Source organism: Grampus griseus (assembly GCF_964374135.1).
Source record: "Grampus griseus genome assembly, chromosome: 7".
NCBI lineage: Eukaryota > Metazoa > Chordata > Mammalia > Artiodactyla > Delphinidae > Grampus > Grampus griseus.
In genome coordinates this window covers 34,569,286-34,585,983 of record NC_139001.1, presented here as the reverse complement: position 1 = coordinate 34,585,983, position 16,698 = coordinate 34,569,286, and the positions used below count along the sequence as shown (strand labels likewise).

General features: G+C 47.7%; 1 protein-coding gene across 1 annotated transcript in view; it reads left to right on the top strand.

Moving 5' to 3' along the window:
• Positions 1–16,698, top strand: part of LOC309825351 (aldehyde oxidase 2-like) — a gene marked incomplete at both ends in the record, with an annotated part of 98,971 nt that overhangs the window by 17,728 nt on the left and 64,545 nt on the right. The window contains 10 exon segments of the mRNA XM_082658907.1: positions 4,030–4,178; positions 7,014–7,107; positions 9,054–9,163; positions 10,552–10,572; positions 10,576–10,694; positions 10,696–10,734; positions 11,279–11,462; positions 13,076–13,168; positions 14,562–14,731; positions 15,320–15,434. Coding sequence (XP_082515033.1) covers positions 4,030–4,178; positions 7,014–7,107; positions 9,054–9,163; positions 10,552–10,572; positions 10,576–10,694; positions 10,696–10,734; positions 11,279–11,462; positions 13,076–13,168; positions 14,562–14,731; positions 15,320–15,434 — 1,094 coding nt within the window.

Below are 16,698 nucleotides of genomic sequence, written 5' to 3'. Positions count from 1 at the left end.
AACTTGCTATATAGTTTAGAACCTCCTCATACTTTATCTTGTCTGTCCTGTTTCCAATTCTTCATCATTTTTCTGATGTGATATGACATCCCCACCATGAAACTTTACTGTCAAAAGCTTTGCACAGAATATGAGGTACTTGGATAATGTCATTCAAGACCCTGCACTCAGCTGCAGGATTCTTGCCTATAAAAAGCTACAGTCAGGCTTCCTGGTGGTGCAGTGGTTGGGGGTCTGCCTGCCAATGCAGGGGACACGGGTTTGTGCCCCAGTCTGGGAGGATCCCACATGCCGCGGAGTGGCTGGGCCCGTGGGCCATGGCCGCTGAGCCTGCACATCCGGAGCCTGTGCTCCACAACGGGAGAGGCCACAGCGGTGAGAGGCCCGCGTACCGCAAAAAAAAAAAAAAAAAAAAAAAGCCACAGTCTTGCAGTGTCACTTTAATGGGAAGACAGCAAGAGAGAACTGGCACTCTCCAATGGTTGGATGGTCAATTCCAGGGAGGGAGTATGTTCGCAGGAGGAAAGTAGGCGATGTAGTGTCTGGCACCCAAATGCTACTTGTCTCATGGGGACAACGGCAAAAGGCCAAGTGAGACAAAAACCTGCCCGGGCAAACACTCCCAGTCACTTACAACATCCTTAAGGGCCCCTTTTGTACAGATACTGCATCAGGCAAGCTGGCACCCACAGAGTAGGAAGGAAACATGCAAGGCTTTGCCTTCAAGATGCACTGCAAACCCTTTGGCAAAAGGAACCTTATTTTAGTCCTTCCCTCATCTCCCAGATCTCCTAGCATATATGTGCCTGTCCCAGATACATGCATATATGTGCTAAATTACTGACAAATAACTTAATGCAAAAAACAAACAAACAAATGAGTGGGTCAGAAACTTGAATTTGGGAGGCAGTGGTAATAATGACTTCCTTAACTCAGGGAACAGGGAGGTTGACTGAACTGAGAGCTTTAGTCCAGACTGACTGGTAGGCCACCGTATGTTTTTGGAGGTTGGTGGTGGGCAGGGGAGGGGACCCACCTTGGCTGTATCACTGCCATCCAGGAGTCCTACCTTCCCGGCCTCAACCATCATCAGCCAGACTTTGACTGTGCTGCAGACCAGCAAGCGTGCCCTTCCCTGGCCTCACCCCACCCACTTGCTAGGAAAGGGACCCTTCCTGGTTTTGCCCAGCACCACAGCTTCACAGCTTCAGCCTTGGGACAACTCAGGTAGCACATCTGCATACCACTCAGAAGAGGAGGAGAACGTGCTTAGATTTACCTGAAATCCTGGGGTTGGAGAGAAGAGAAAGAGGGAATAGTAAAATGGGTGGCTTGGGAGCATAATCAAGTCGCTTAAGCAGACGGTCAAGACCCGAAAACCCTTCCCCTCATGTTCACCCCAGGCATCGTTTAGCCCATGGTTTTCAAACTTGTCTTCAGCACCACAACCCTGTCCTCAAACAAATCTTAGTTAATGAAAATAAGTTGCTCTGTTTAAAGGGCAGGGAAGACTTTCTCCATCCCACTGAGCCCCTATATCTACCTCCGCCAGGGCCAGGACTCAAGGAAAGTGAACTTGCCCAAGGTCCCCAAACTGGCTACTGGCGGGTCATCAAGCCACACATCTCCCACCTCCAATCCAGAACTCGTCTTTACTGCCATTCCCCGTCCCCCAGGCCCACCCCACGGCCTGTCCAGTTGGTTGTTTGGACTCTGCAGGCAAAGTAGAGCCAGATTCTAAAATCTGAGGAAACAAACAATGCACTTTCCTCGGGGGCCCCTTAAACTTTAAGTGTGAGTAATCTCTAGTGGCCTCCAGGGACCTTCCCAAAGATGCCCAAACTTTTCCTAAGGCCCAGAAGAATGAAGGACACTGGTGGGGGAGGGGTACGTGGGAGCCAGATGTACCCACCACCACCACCAGCAGCAGCGGTCTCCCGCAGGAAATCAGTTTCTGTGACAGCTTCCGTTTGTTTAAATTTTGTGTGCTAATCCATGTCACATACACGCTTGGCTCTGTACACTTCTTTTTCCTCAAAATCTTTAGTACAGTAAACGCTCCAGAAAGTTGCTGCACCTTTAACCCATAGACCCGCAAACTCTGAGAAGCATGGAGTTAAAATCCATGTTCTGAGAATCAGACAAAGGTAAGGCTCTTTTCAACTCTGTTGAAATACAGGCTAGGTTTTGTGACCCAAGATGGAATAAAATATGAATGGAAATACAGTAAATAGAATTTCCTCGGCACAGCTGTGTCATGCCTGGCACAGAGTGAGGGGGTAATGTGAGCAATGGAAAGAGCCAGACGAAAGCCCCAAGGTGGACTGTCTGGCCTCAGCCTGAGTTTGAAATCCATTCTTCTGAGAACCCAGGCAGTAGCAACAGCTGACAGTTTACTCTCCCCTAGGGCTGAACTGCCCTATTCTGTGTCAAATAAGGGATGATCATACTGGCCTGTGTGATGCTCCTGACCTTAAAAAGATATTAATAATAATAATAATGTCTTTGTCTCTGATTTCTTCCCTACGAAGAAGGCTCTGGGTCTCTAGGGTAGGAGGAACTGTATGATAGGAAACAAGCTTGATCTTCCCAGTGCTTCTGCAGGCAAAGGGAAGGCAGGATTTTGCAGAAGTTAAAGACCAAGCTTTATTGGAACTTGTAGTGATGGGAAGCAATAGACCATCCCTGGTGGGTCTGGGATGGGATCCCGCATTACGGAGTGCCTTGGATGAGATGCTGAAGCAGCAACAGGGTGAGGACTCTAAGTTGAGAGACACTCCAGGGCAGAGGAGAAGTTTAGTTACTTTTAGGCAAGATTTGCTTAGCATATAGATAATAAGGAGAAACCAGTGGTTTCCCTAATCAATTAGGTTAGCTATGATCATTGAAGCAGCAGGGGGTGTTGTGCGTGTATGTTGGCAGGGGTGGGGGAAGTATTGTGCCAAATACATTGTTAATACTGATGAAGATAAAGTTATGTGGGAGGGTGAAATATTCTCCACGATTAATCCACAAGAGAAAAATCAAAGCCCAGCCCACAGCCTGTTAAAAATCAGACTAACTGAGGTTAGAACCCAGCCTTGGAAATGATGTCAAATCAGATTCTACGTGTTAGTGATTCATTCTACAAACCCCAGAGAGATTAATTTTTAAAGTCCAGCTAAGTCACCTCCTGATGGTTTGGTGGCTTCTTCATTTTCAAAGATTGATCTGAACCCTTTACATCCCTACTACATAGAAGCCCAAAGCCAGCGCTAAGATACTGCCAGTACTCAAGAGTATGGCTGCAATGGTTTTTAAATTCTGAATTACTTCCTTGGCAGCCAGCAAATAGCACTGCCCTGATCCCCCTAGATGGATGCTTTTCCATTGCTCCTGCCCCCAAGCTCCTCCCTGGGAACCCCCAAGATCCACACACCTAACAACAACCAACATAATACCTAGGGCAGCTCCTTGCATGAGCTGTGTTCATTCTGATTGGCCGGTGCCCCTCCTGGAACTGGTTGTTGATGATTTTGAATAGCAAGGCTACCTGTAGAGGTGCAAATCAACAGTAAAAGCACTATTGATTTCAGACAATGACCTAGGAAATTGAAAGACCTTTGATTGTTTTCATGCCATCATATTTATCCCGCTTAATCACAAAACAGCTTTGCATAGCTTCACTGTGGTCAGTCAGGAGGGGGTCACGGAAAGTTCTAGTAGAGTCTGCCACCTGCTAGTTTTTACCGTCATCCCTTCTCTCTAGCCTCTGTTTTCTTGTGTTCATTCAAAGAGTGTAGACCAACCCAGGGGTTCCCAACCCTGGCTGCCCAGGAGAACTCCCTGGGGAGACTTTGATAAAGGCTTGCACCCAGAGATTCTGATTTGATTGACGTGGGAGTGGGCCATCTGTGCTGTTTGAGTTCTGCTGATTCTCTGAGCAGCCAGTGTGGAGAGCCACCGCACTAGCTGGACACCAAGGCCCTGGAGCCATGATTACAATCCAGCTGCTCCTCCCACATCACCTGTAAAAACAATGTGCTTCAGGACTGACAACAGGTGCTGCCTGTCTTCTGGCCCAGGTCAAGGACATCTTGGCTGAGAGGGTATCTGAGTTCCGGGAGAAGACCCAGACATACCAAGCATTCCTGAAGCACCTGAAGAGCCTGGCGGGCAGGCAGATCTGGAACGTGGCCGTATGTCCTCTGGGCCAATCACGAGGCCCACCGCACCTATTTCTTAACCTCACCGAAATGTTGAAATAGGCATTGGCAGAATCAGTGTGCAAAAGGGTCTCAGCAGATTGAAACGACAGGCACAATAAGTAACTATTCAGTATTTAACAAACATTATTTAATAACATATTTCAAAGAAGACTCTAAGTCAAGTTCAACAGAATAAGCCAAGTAGGAACAAGTGCTAATTTGGTGATAAGACCTTCAAAGAAGCTAATTTAGACTTAGGCTGCGTTAACAGAAGTATAATACCTAAAATAAGGAGGGTAGTCTCCTCTACCTCAGACTGTTCAGATCACAGCTGAAGAATAATGCTCAGGTCAGGGAATCACACTTCAAGGTCTGATTGTTTTTGACCTCAGAAGAAAGCAGAAGTAACTTTTCAAAGTACACACGCTCCTTCCCTTACATACCCCAAATGGTGTATTAGAAATCCTTGGGATACAGGGAATGGAGGGAGAACATGTTTCCTTTGAAAAATCTCTTCAAGTGATTCCAAAACGTTCCCATTCACTGTCAAGAACTCTGACTCAAACCCTGGAGCCTGGCAAGGAGATGGTGGCAGGAGAGTGGGGGGCTGGAAACCACATCAGAAAGAGGAATGGTGGGGGTGGGGACAATCAGAGGGACCATGAGAGCTGCCTTCAAATATTTCTAGACTCCCAAGGAGACGTGTGATGCATTTCATATGATCACAAAGGGTTGAAGTATGACCGATAGCTGAGAATCCAGGGAAGCAGATTTCCACTCAGTGGAAACAAGAACTTTAAAATTGAGCTGCTCATCGCTCTATGACATAAATCACAGCAAGATCCTTTTTGACCCACCTCCTAGAGAAATGGAAATAAAAACAAAAATAAACAAATGGGACCTAATGAAACTTCAAAGCTTTTGCACAGCAAAGGAAACCATAAACAAGACCAAAAGACAACCCTCAGAATGGGAGAAAATATTTGCAAATGAAGCAACTGACAAAGGATTCATCTCCAAAATTTACAAGCAGCTCATGCAGCTCAATACAAAAAAACAAACAACCCAATCCAAAAATGGGCAGAAGACCTAAATAGACATTCCTCCAAAGAAGATATACAGATTGCCAACAAACACATGAAAGGATGCTCAGCATCACTAATCATTGGAGAAATGCAAATCAAAACTACAATGAGGTATCACCTCACACCAGTCAGAATGGCCGTCATCAAAAAATCTACAAACAATAAATGCTGGAGAGGGTGTGGAGTACAGGGAACCCTTGTGCACTGTTGGCGGGAATGTAAATTGATACAGTCACTATGGAGAACAGTATGGAGGTTCCTTAAAAAACTACAAATAGAACTACCATACGGCCCAGCAATCCCACTACTGGGCATATACCCTGAGAAAACCATATTTCAAAAAGAGTCATGTACCAAAATGTTCATTGCAGCTCTATTTACAATAGCCAGGACATGGAAGCAACCTAAGTGTCCATCGACAGACGAATGGATAAAGAAGATGTGGCACATATACACAATGGATTATTACTCAGCCATAAAAAGAAACGACATTGAGCTATTTGTAATGAGGTGGATAGACCTAGAGTCTGTCATACAGAGTGAAGTAAGTCAGAAAGAGAAAGACAAATACCATATGCTAACGCATATATATGGAATCTAAGGAAAAAAAATGTCATGAAGAACCTAGGGTAAGACGGGAATAAAGACACAGACCTACTAGAGAATGGACTTGAGGATATGGGGAGGGGGAAGGGTAAGCTGTGACAAAGTGAGAGAGTGGCATGGACATATATACACTACCAAATGTAAAATAGATAGCTAGTGGGAAGCAGCCGCATAGCACAGGGAGATCAGCTAGGTGCTTTGTGACCACCTAGAGGGGTGAGATAGGGAGGGTGGGAGGGAGGGAGACGCAAGAGGGAAGAGATATGGGAACAGATGTATATGTATAACTGATTCACTTTGTTATAAAGCAGAAACTAACACACCATTGTAAAGCAATTATACTCCAATAAAGATGTTAAAAAAAAAAATTGAGCTGTTCATAGAGGAACTGGGGTTTCCTGTCCTCACCCATGTTCCAGCCCGGGTCAACACAGCCCAGGCTGTCACTGTAGATTCCATCACTACATGGGAAGGAGAGCACTGAGTGGACTGGCCAGTCATTTCCCTGCCACGTTCTGAGATGCTACAGCCTCGACCAGATCCAAGTGGAATCCCCCAAGAGGAAAAGGGCAACTCTCCCTCAGTGATGTGGATGCCCAGCACCTCAACACAGCCCACAGAAGTCCAGCAATTTCAGAGGCCGTGCGATGAGGCTGAGATCCCAGGCAGGACGGCACCTCTGTGGCCAGCACTGTGGCCACCTGCACCAGCTAAGCAGGGGTGGCTCAGAACTGGCTGCTGAGCCTCACTTGCTTGAATTCCAGTCCTGCCCCTTCCTAGCTGGCAGACCTTGATCAAGTTTCGTAAGTTCTCTGTGCCCCAGTGTCTTCATCTGCAAAGGGGGGATAATTGCATCATCTCACTGGGTTGTTGTGAGGATTGAGTAAATACGTGTGAAGGGGTTAGACAGCAGGTGGAACGTACCAAATGCCGTAGAGCGTTACCATCCATTCCTCACCCGATCCAAAGTCGCAGGTGGGTGGAGGCCTCCCACATGGTCTGAACTGAGTCTCGTCTGCAGAGCACACTGAGACTCCTCCTGACCCTTTCACTACCAGAGAAGACCGTAAGCAGGTGCCTATTGGGTCTCGGATTTGAGGGATCGAAGGCCGAGGCTGTAACTCTCTCTCCTTAGTCCTTAGGGGGACACATTATAAGCCGGCATCGCTATTCAGATCTGAATCCATTTCTGGCTGTGGGCAACACTAACCTCAATCTGATTTCAGAAGGTAAGCTACCCCAGAACACTCTGGACAGCACCTGAAAAGTTTTTGTTTCTTTTTAAAGAATTGCTATATCAGAGCCCAGGTCTCCGGCTCTCAATCCACCATGGGAAGCTCAGGCTCCTGGCAGGAGGCACACTGATGCAAGGGGTGGCTGGCGCTTCCTTCTACACCACCTGCCACACATACACGCAACACCCAGCCTGGACCACAGCTCAGTTAGCCCGCATCAGCCTGGGGCGGTATCAGAGGCTGACGTGAAGGCTCTCTGTGGCCCAAGGACCAGCACCTCCTTCTCTTCATGCCCACACCCCCAGTTTCTGTGAGAGAAGCCACAGATCTAGTTAGGACACGCTGGGGACATCGTGGGGCCCCTGGGGGCAGGAGGAAGGCGATGACTAATTGTACATGCTGGCTGAGAGGGACGCTCCCTTGGGGCGCTCCGTGCTATACCACCCTTGTCTCCCCCAAAGTGCTCAGCCTTCACACTGCCTCCGGCTGCTACAGGGATGCTAGCACTCCCATTTACTGGGTGCTGACTTTGCGCCAGGCTCTGCTGGATACTTTACACACGTCACGTCTAATGTGTGCAACCACCCAGCGGAGGTCGCTTGTAGAGGCGGGCATGGGATGGAGACCCAGTCTGCCTGATTTCCAAATGGGCATGCTTGTTTCTTCTCCATCAGGGCCTCCCCAGGGCTTTTAACTCCCCGCTTCCCTTGTTCCACCCCCTCCCTCACCCATCAAATGCCCTCCTACCAGCTGACAGGCTGGCACTGGGTGCAGGGGAGCAGTCACACTGCCCCTTGTGAACTTCGGGGTGTGGCCAACCAGGAATTATATTACAGGCATTGTAACCCTCCCCAGGGGATTGTTGGCTGTCCCTGGTGGGTGGGAACTGAGAAGTGTTGGGACAGACCTACTGGTAGAGGACAAGCTCTCATGCCCCCATTCAGCTTTGTGTGGGACCCACCCAGGGGGGAGGAGAGGAAAGGCCTCACCTTGCCCGGCCCAGTCAACTGTTTTGCTGAGTCCTCCAGGCCTGCGGTCCAGCACGACCTTAGCTCAACCCCCAAAGACTAAGGGAGAAGCAGCCTAGGCTCTGGAGCATCAGGATAGCAAGGATGGCCCGGCCCCCGTGGGGCCTTCTACACTAGGACTAGTAGTACTAGCTGTGTTCTTCTGCTGGGATGTTGGTCGTTACCTTTGGCTTAAGGTCTCTGTTTTCCCAGCTCTGCCAAAGCCACCTCCAGCCTGAGCTCAGCCCGCTCCGGTGAGGCCAGTAGCAGGGAGGGAAAGGTCCACAGGGGCTCCTTTGGGGTCCCCCTGCCGCCTGCCTTCCAATCAGCATATCGCTGCTGTGCCAGGAGCGGAACCCACGTCAGATTCCCTGCACTGCCGCTTGATCTCCTCGCCACATCTCCTCTGTGGAGCCACAACCACTTTTTAAAGCCAGAGGGGACTTCTCTGACCACCATGTGGTGACAACGGGGCCGAAAGGAGGTTTTGTGAATTGTTCACTTTGCTTTAACGGTATGGGTATCCCGCTTAGAGGCCAACAGCAGTGGCAAGAACAAAAGGCAAATCCAATGATTTGAGCTCTGTTCATAATGGAAACAAACCACGTCTCAGCTTAAGTTACGCCCTTACCTTGATCCCAGTATTGAATGAGTTAGATTTAGTTAACCAGCCTCTGCTGAAAGATGAAAACGGGCCTGACAGGCCTTGGGGACAGGAAGAGACCCAGTTCACACGGCACGTGCACTAACAAGAGTAAATGTCATGCAGCGGCTGCCACCCCTCCCTGTGGAAGGGACAAGGGGGCCTGGTCCTCGGCGCGCTCAGATCCCCGCGCTGCTCCTCGCAGAGAAAGGTGACCTTTTCTTCTCCGCTGCTGACATTTAAGAGTACAGAATAATCTCGCATTCCTGCTGCACCTGTGCAGAAATGTCATTTTCTGCAACAGATTCCTCTAAGCGAACATTTTCTTGCTGGGCTGGCGAGTGCAGACCTGGAGCCGGAGGGAACTGCGGAGTCTGCGTATATCCCCCACTCTCAAAAGGTAAGAATTCTGCTGGTCACTTTTGAGAGTTGTTTTTCTCTTTGCATAACTGAGTCCAGTCATCTGTAGAAATTTCAGAACAGATGGAAGGAAAATAAGGCTGCCCTGAAAACCTGTTTCCTGTCCTCTGTAGCCTGGTGCGGCACTAAGGCTTTCAGCAACCCTTGAGCGGGCGGCTCCGGGTGACCAGCTGCGGTTGTTGCTTCAGCTGTGGGGTGGCGCCTGCCCGGCCCGCGGAGGTGCTTCCACACCCCCTCGTGTCCAATATCAACGCTGGGAGGCGGAAATTCAAGTTCTCCTGCTGCAGAATGAGCTTCTCCACCTGACCCAAAGGAGGCAGAGGCTGCGGCCGGACCTCTGTGCTCCGCCCCCACCCCGGAGCTGACCCCAACAGTTCAGAGAAACAGGAGTGCCTAATACACCAGCCCTGGGGGAGATATGGCCACCCAGCCAGCTACCGAGGGAGCCCTCTGTCCTCACTCCCTGTTCCCTGTGCTTCTCCCCCAAACCGTACCTGAATCCCAGAGGACAGTCTTGCCAAGAGGGGCAATACTTCATACACATACACAGTGATCCCAAGCCAGGAGTCACCTTGGTCATGTAGGAAGTCTTATATTAAGTCATGCTTTCAGCCATGTATGACCTTCATTTATTTTTCCTTGGGAATGGAAACTTTGAAATCTGTTCCCGAGCCAGTGTGCATCTGGGTAAGGGCCCCAGAGAGGAAAACAAGCTGACCAAACACAGCACCCTCGGTGGCCACACAGATGGAAACACACTCGAGGCACCGGCCATCTCCGTTAACACTGTGTCAGCACACCAGTGGTCATGGTGCCAAGGGTAAGGGGAGCAGCCGTCACCATCCTGACTCTTGTCTCAGTTAGAAGAGTCCCTAGTCCACCGCTGGAAAGTCCTATTCAACGCCTTTACGAACTTTGCAAAATGGAAAAATGATAGCATCTACAAACCCAGAAATTCGGTGGGTCTCTTTCACACTTTCAGCAAATCACGCTTAAAAGCACCTGTGTTGAGAAGGCTCCTCCATCCTCGCAGGGGACAAAGGGGACTGGAGACTGGAGTTATGGCGCCCGGAAATAAAGGCATGTGGAAATGCTCCAGACATTTTGTGCAGAGGCATCCTGGCCTCAGAGGGAAAGTGCGCAGTGATCCCTGTTCATTGAGCATATGGGGGGTTGGGGACAGACCTTTGGGAGGACGTCATTCTCTCTTTGAACGAACAGGCAGCCAAATTGTCCTCAAATTGTGCCAAGCGTCCTTTGTGTCCATTTAGATTGAGTCTAAGTGATTAATTCGTGGCACCAAGAAGCAGAAAACTTGCTCTTAGTTTTAACATATCAAATAACTCCAAACGGCTTTTGTCTCCACAGTGGGAATCTGTGTCAGCCTTCTGACAGGCTCAGTGCCAGCAAAATGCCTTGGCCCATGTGAATGCTGGCAGGCAAGTCCTCTTCAGGGAGGGCACAGACACCGTCGAGGACCTGAGCATTGCCTACAGAGGGGTCGGGGCTGCCAGTCAGTGCACAAAAATCCTGCCAGCAGCTCCTGGGGAGGTAAGCAACATACCCTGGACCCTGATGGTGAAGCTTGACGTCAAAAAAGACAAGTGGGAAGATGGAAACTCCTATATGTAGAATCATTGTTTGTTCTTTCTGTAATTTTGCTAAATGAATCCAACCTTATTTGACTTTGATTAATTAGGTGCCGCTCTTTGGGTGAGGGATACAACAAATATGGCCCAGGACTGTGTTCAGCCCCACTGCTCTTGCGCACATCAACACTCCTGCAAACCCACACCGGGCAGCATCCAAGTGGTACCTCCCACTCCCACTGCTCGGGGGCACTCTATTTCTTCCTCAGTAAAGGCAGTGTCCAGTTCATAATGGAATTGACCCTAATGGTCTATTTATTTAATGCCTGGTTCCAGCATGTTCAGGCTACTCAGTGCAGCCTCCCAGGCCCCAGTTTTCCTGAACGGCTTGTTTAGGTGATTTCTAAGTGCCTATCCAACTCATAAAATGAGACGCGGGGGTGTCTGAACCGCCACCATCCAATATCTAGCACGTGCCAGTAGTCACTGAGGCTGCCCTTCTCCAGGCGCTGGGGTGAGTTGATGCTGGATGAGGCCTGCAGGCTGCTCCTGGATGAACTCTCCCTCCCAGGCTGGGCTCCAGGTGGGAGGGTGGCATTCGAGAGGACTCTGGTGGTCAGCTTCTTCCTCAAATTCTACCTACAAGTTCTGCAGGAACTGAAGAAGCTAGTAGAACTGTTCTCTGTGCCTGTAAGTGCTCTGGCTTTTATGTGCTCCTGGCAGCGTAAGCTCCCACCTTCCCCACTACTTTTGCAAACTGTCTTGTGGGCAGCCTGTCAGTTCCCAGCCATCCCTTCTTCCGGAAGTCAGCCCTGAAGGGCTACTGCGTGAGGCTCAGGATGCCAGACTGTCTTCAGTGCACAGATGTTTACCACATGCCCTGAGCAGGGAAACATGGCGGGACCCCTACCTCCTATGTGCAATTGTTTTCTCTTTTAAAATCAACTTTATTGAAGTATAATTACATAGAACAAAATGCACCTATTTAAACTCAGAGAGTTTTGACAATTGTGTAAACTGGCCTCACCACCACCTCAAACAAGAGATAGGGTATTTCAAAAAAAAAAAAAAAAAAAAGAGATAGGGTATTTCCATCACCCCAAAAAGTGCCCTTTTGCCCCTCTGCTGTCAATCCTCCCACCCCTGCCCCCAGGCAACACCCCTGATCTGCTTTGTGGCACTACAGATTAGTTTTGCCTATTCTAGAATTTTATATTCAATATGAAATGTGAAACAAATTTTTATTTTTCAAAAAATCTAAAAGGTTGGCCAGTGGTGGGATGAACTGGGAGATTGGGATTGACATGTATACACTGATGTGTATAAAATGGATGACTACTAAGAACCTGCTGTATTAAGAAAATAAATAAAATTAAATTCAAAACAAAAACCTGAAAGGTTTATATGCTAATATTTAAGGAGCTTCTTTTCAGAATTTCTGATTATAAACTTCTGGAATATGTTACCAAAGCAAAATATTTTCACTCTCTTTCTCCCTCTCTCTCTCCCCCTCCCCCTCTCTCTTCTGAATCTATCTTTCCTCCCCTGTGACTACAACTCTCACCCTAACTTGCACCCCTGTTCCCCAGTCACACCCCACGCCAACAGCCCAGTGTGTTCCTAAACTGTCTGATTTTCATTCATTCAGATGAAGACCCTCACAGGACTTCCCTGGAGGTCCAGTGGTTAAGACTCCGTGCTTCCACTGCAGGGGGCCCGGGTTTGATCCCTGGCTGGGGATCGAAAATCCCGCAAGCTGTGCGGCGAGGCCAAAATAAAAAAAGAAAAGAAAGAAAGATGAAGACCCTCACAAACACATTTACTAGAATAACTCCTGCTGCCATTGAATTTCTTAATCAAGACCCTTGATGTGTTTCAGTGACACCCAGAGAGCCTTCCCAGTTTTGCTGCTCTCTCAGAAAAACTGAGTTGCTGAGGAAAATAATCAGGATTTGGGCTCTTTTGTGTACAATGAACCACCCCAGCTCGTTCTAGAATGGCTTTTCCAACCCCGGATTTTCTTGCTTCTCCTCCTGCCTCTGCCCAGCTTGCTGACAGGCCTCTCTCTCCTCAGACTGGCTTGAGGATCAGATTCAAACAGTCAGTCCAGGTCTTCCTTATGTGGAAAGGGAGGGAGGGCAAAGAACATTCACAGAAGTGAATCCTGGGAGGTGATGTGGGTTTGCGTCATCCAGGCTACCCGAACCTTACGGTTTCTTGGCTACTTAAGCCAAGTCACTTTCAAAGCCCAGTTTAATCAGAGACTAATCAGCTTATCTTTATTGTTTTGAATCGTCTTTCAGAACAGACGCCGTTATCCTGAAATTTCAGACCGATTCCTAAGTGCTCTAGAAGACTTCCCGGTCACAGTACCCCAGGGAGTCCAAAGGTACCAGGTCAGTGAGTTTAATTTAATGGAAACCGAGAAACTAAGAGACAGCTGTAGCTGTGTGAAGAAGCAAGTGCTTCAAAGTTGTGATTTTCCCTTCTAACTTTCTAGTTTTTGCTAGCACGTTGGCCCTTTGTTCAGGTCGATCCAGGGAGAGGCTGGATCTAAGATCAGGCCTGAGCTACCGCTGGATCAGGCCTGAGCTACCGCTGGATGCCCTCAGGGCCAAACCGACCTGAAACAGTTTGACCATCTGACTAATAACTGAGAGTGTCTTCAAACTGCTGTTCTTTGGGCATTTGTTTGAGGAGCAGCTAAGCCAGGAGTGGGGGGCAGGACAGAGCAGGACAGTAGCAAGGTTCAGCCTCCAGCCCTGATTGCAAATGTTTAATCTCCAGTCGGCAAGACAAGAGCCCTGCAAGTAACTGAAGCCCCTCTTCTTGAAGGACAATTTAGAAAGTATCTATTATTATCTATTAGAGCACAGCCCCTCCTGCCACCCGATCTCCACACACAGTCCACACATAGATCTTCGCTGAGCAGAGTTCCAGAATAAACACGTGCTCCCTTTACTTTTTAGTTTTTATTGGAGTACAGTTGATTTACAATGTTGTGTTAGTTTCTACAGTACAGCAAAGTGAATCAGCTATACGTATACATATAACCCCTCTTTTTTGGATTTCCTTCCCATTTAGGTCACCACAGAGCACTGAGCAGAGTTCCCTGTGCTATATACTGTAGCTTCTCATTAGTTACCTATTTTATACATAGTATCAATAGTGTAGATATGTCAATCCCAATCTCCCGATTCATCCATTTACTTACACTGCCAGTGATATTTTTGTGCACAAAAATATCACAAGGGCAGCCGAGGCACCTTAGACCAGATCTGGATAGACTCCACTGCCATGTGCCCCCCATCTCCCACCAGAGGCCCTGCTCCAGCCGATAAGCAGGCTTTTGGCTTAGATTTTGGCCCCCCATCCTCAGGAATTATAGCACTCAAGGCATCATCATCACGGTCACTTTACGTGTAAACAGGCTGATCATTGGAAAGGTAAGAAAGCAGGACAGGGAGACCCTCTGAATTCCAGAATAAAGGGGTGCGGGGTACCACTTGGGAAAAGAACATGCCAAAAGGGGAAGCCAGAGTGCCCCTTCACCTACTTCACAATTTTGCCAAAACATTGGCCCTGTCTAAAGCATTGCCGCATAACTGAAATAACAATTCCCCAGTCTAGTTACATCATTAAATTGCCACGCTCATCTGACCCACTCCACTGTTTGTTGCCTGAGGGTGACCATCTGATTTCTCAATCCTGAATCAGGAGTGTTGGTAATTGGCCAGGTCACTTCTGAAGATTAAAGTTTTCCAGGGAAACTCTTGTCTTTCTCTGTAGAGTGTGGATTCTCACCAATCCCTCCAAGATCCAGTCGGATGCCCCATCATGCACCTACCAGGCCTTAAACATGGCACAGATGAAGCCATATTTTGTGATGAGATCCCCATGGTGGATAAAGAACTTTCAATGGCTTTGGTGACCAGTACCAAAGCCCATGCAAAAATCATGTAAGTAAATGAAAAGCTTTCGAAAGGCTTTTTTAAAGCACACTTGGGGATTCCCTTGGAGGAATGTGACCATTCTCCTGAAATGTTCTAAACCCAAAGAACCTTATGGAAAGAATTTTTAAAAGGTCACCAGCCCCAGGAGGAGGAAGGGAGTGTAAATGGAAATGCCCATCATGAAAGAGAGACAAAAATCACAATTAGGGCCCTCGCTTTCATTCTAATCTCATCTCCCTGCTGCTGCCTCAAGCATGGCTCAAAGAAGTAACTCTGAGTAGGGCTAATATTCAGCTGGTGATAAAACAATGAATGAATGGTAAATGGCCACTGTCCTAAGCTTCCTAAGGACACCCCTGCCACAGCCGTACTGGTCCCTCCCTCTCCTCCCATCCCAGTAGCTATGATGTTACCCCAGGCCCAGCAGGGGGCCTCCTGGACCCTGCTCTGTGTCAGATCAGCTCTGATTGGTCAGGGCCTACGGTGAACCAGTTGTTATATATTTTGATTTTCACCCATGCTCTATCTCTCCCTCAGGTTTAGGGCCCTCAAAGCTTGCTGATTTCTACTTCTTAAATATTTCTCTTTTTTCAGATCAATTGATTTGTCCGAGGCCCTTGAACTACCTGGGGTGGTTGATGTGATAAGAGCGGAGGACATTCCAGGCACCAGTGGTACCGAAAATGACAAATTGTTGGCCGTGGATAAGGTAAGGTACAGAACGTGCCTTCCCACATGACTTTGTGCAGATAATCACCAAGGTACCACCTCCAGGTGGCCTTCCGTCGCCTCCCAGCCTTCTCTGTCACTGGGGGCTAGAAGTGCCAATTCTTCCAGCTTCTCTCTACCCCTAATGCCTTTATTCAGATGGACCTACTCTTCTGGAATCAGGAAATAACATCGAGAAAAGGAAATTTATTACAGGAAAACAACAAGTCCGAGTTTTCCCACTGTGTGCTCTTGAGTCAATTTACTCTTATTTGAAGAATAAATGCTGGAATTGACATATATCAGGATAGAAAACCCTTGAAAAATCTAGAAAGGAGAGTACAAATATATAGCCAGTCTCTGTTATTTACACTGAACTCTTTCCTTTCCTGAACTAACCCTCTTCCTGCCACCTCCCACTCACCTTCACATACTCCATTTTTAATAAAGTTGCTCATGTCATCCTTGACCTTTTAATTCAAGTCTACAATCATTCATTGAGCACTTGCTTTTGGAGCCAAACCACCTTGGTTCATGGTCTCGCTCTGCCACTCACTAGCTGTGTATCATCACCTGTGAAATGGTATCATGATACCTGTAAAATATCATTATCTGTAAAATGGGAATAATCGTAGCACCCACCTCATTGTGTTGTTGTGAGATTTAAATGAGCTGATATGTGCCAAGTGCTTACAACAGTGCTTGGCATGTGAAGGCTCTCAGTAGGTGCTGCTACTACTGTTGCATCTCAGGCTGTTTCTCTTCCAGCCATGAAACAAACCACTGTCCTTTTGGTTGAACTCCAGATGAAGAGGTTGGCTGTTATTTAGGAGGTATGTTATCTGCTCGGGCTGCCATAACAAAATATTGGGTGGGCCAAAAAGTGCCTTCAGGTTTTTAAATAAAAATAAAAGATATTTTTCATTTTCATCAAGAACTTTATTGAACAATGTATTCATCCTTCTGTTCCACTACCTTCTGCCATTTTTCAGGCAACTTCATAATTCCATCTCCCCAAAACTTTTTATATTTTTTGAGCAAAGAACTGTCCCAGGTGCCTTTTATTGTCTTCCAGGGAATTGAAATTTTTTCCATTAAGAGAGTTTTGTAAAGACCGAAATAAATGGAAATCCGAAGGTGCAATGTCTGGTGAATACAGCGGATGAATCGGAACTTCCCAGCCAAGCCGTAACAGTTTTTGCCTGGTCATCAAAGAAACATGCAGTCTTGCATTATCCTGATTGAAGATTTTGTGTTTTCTGTTG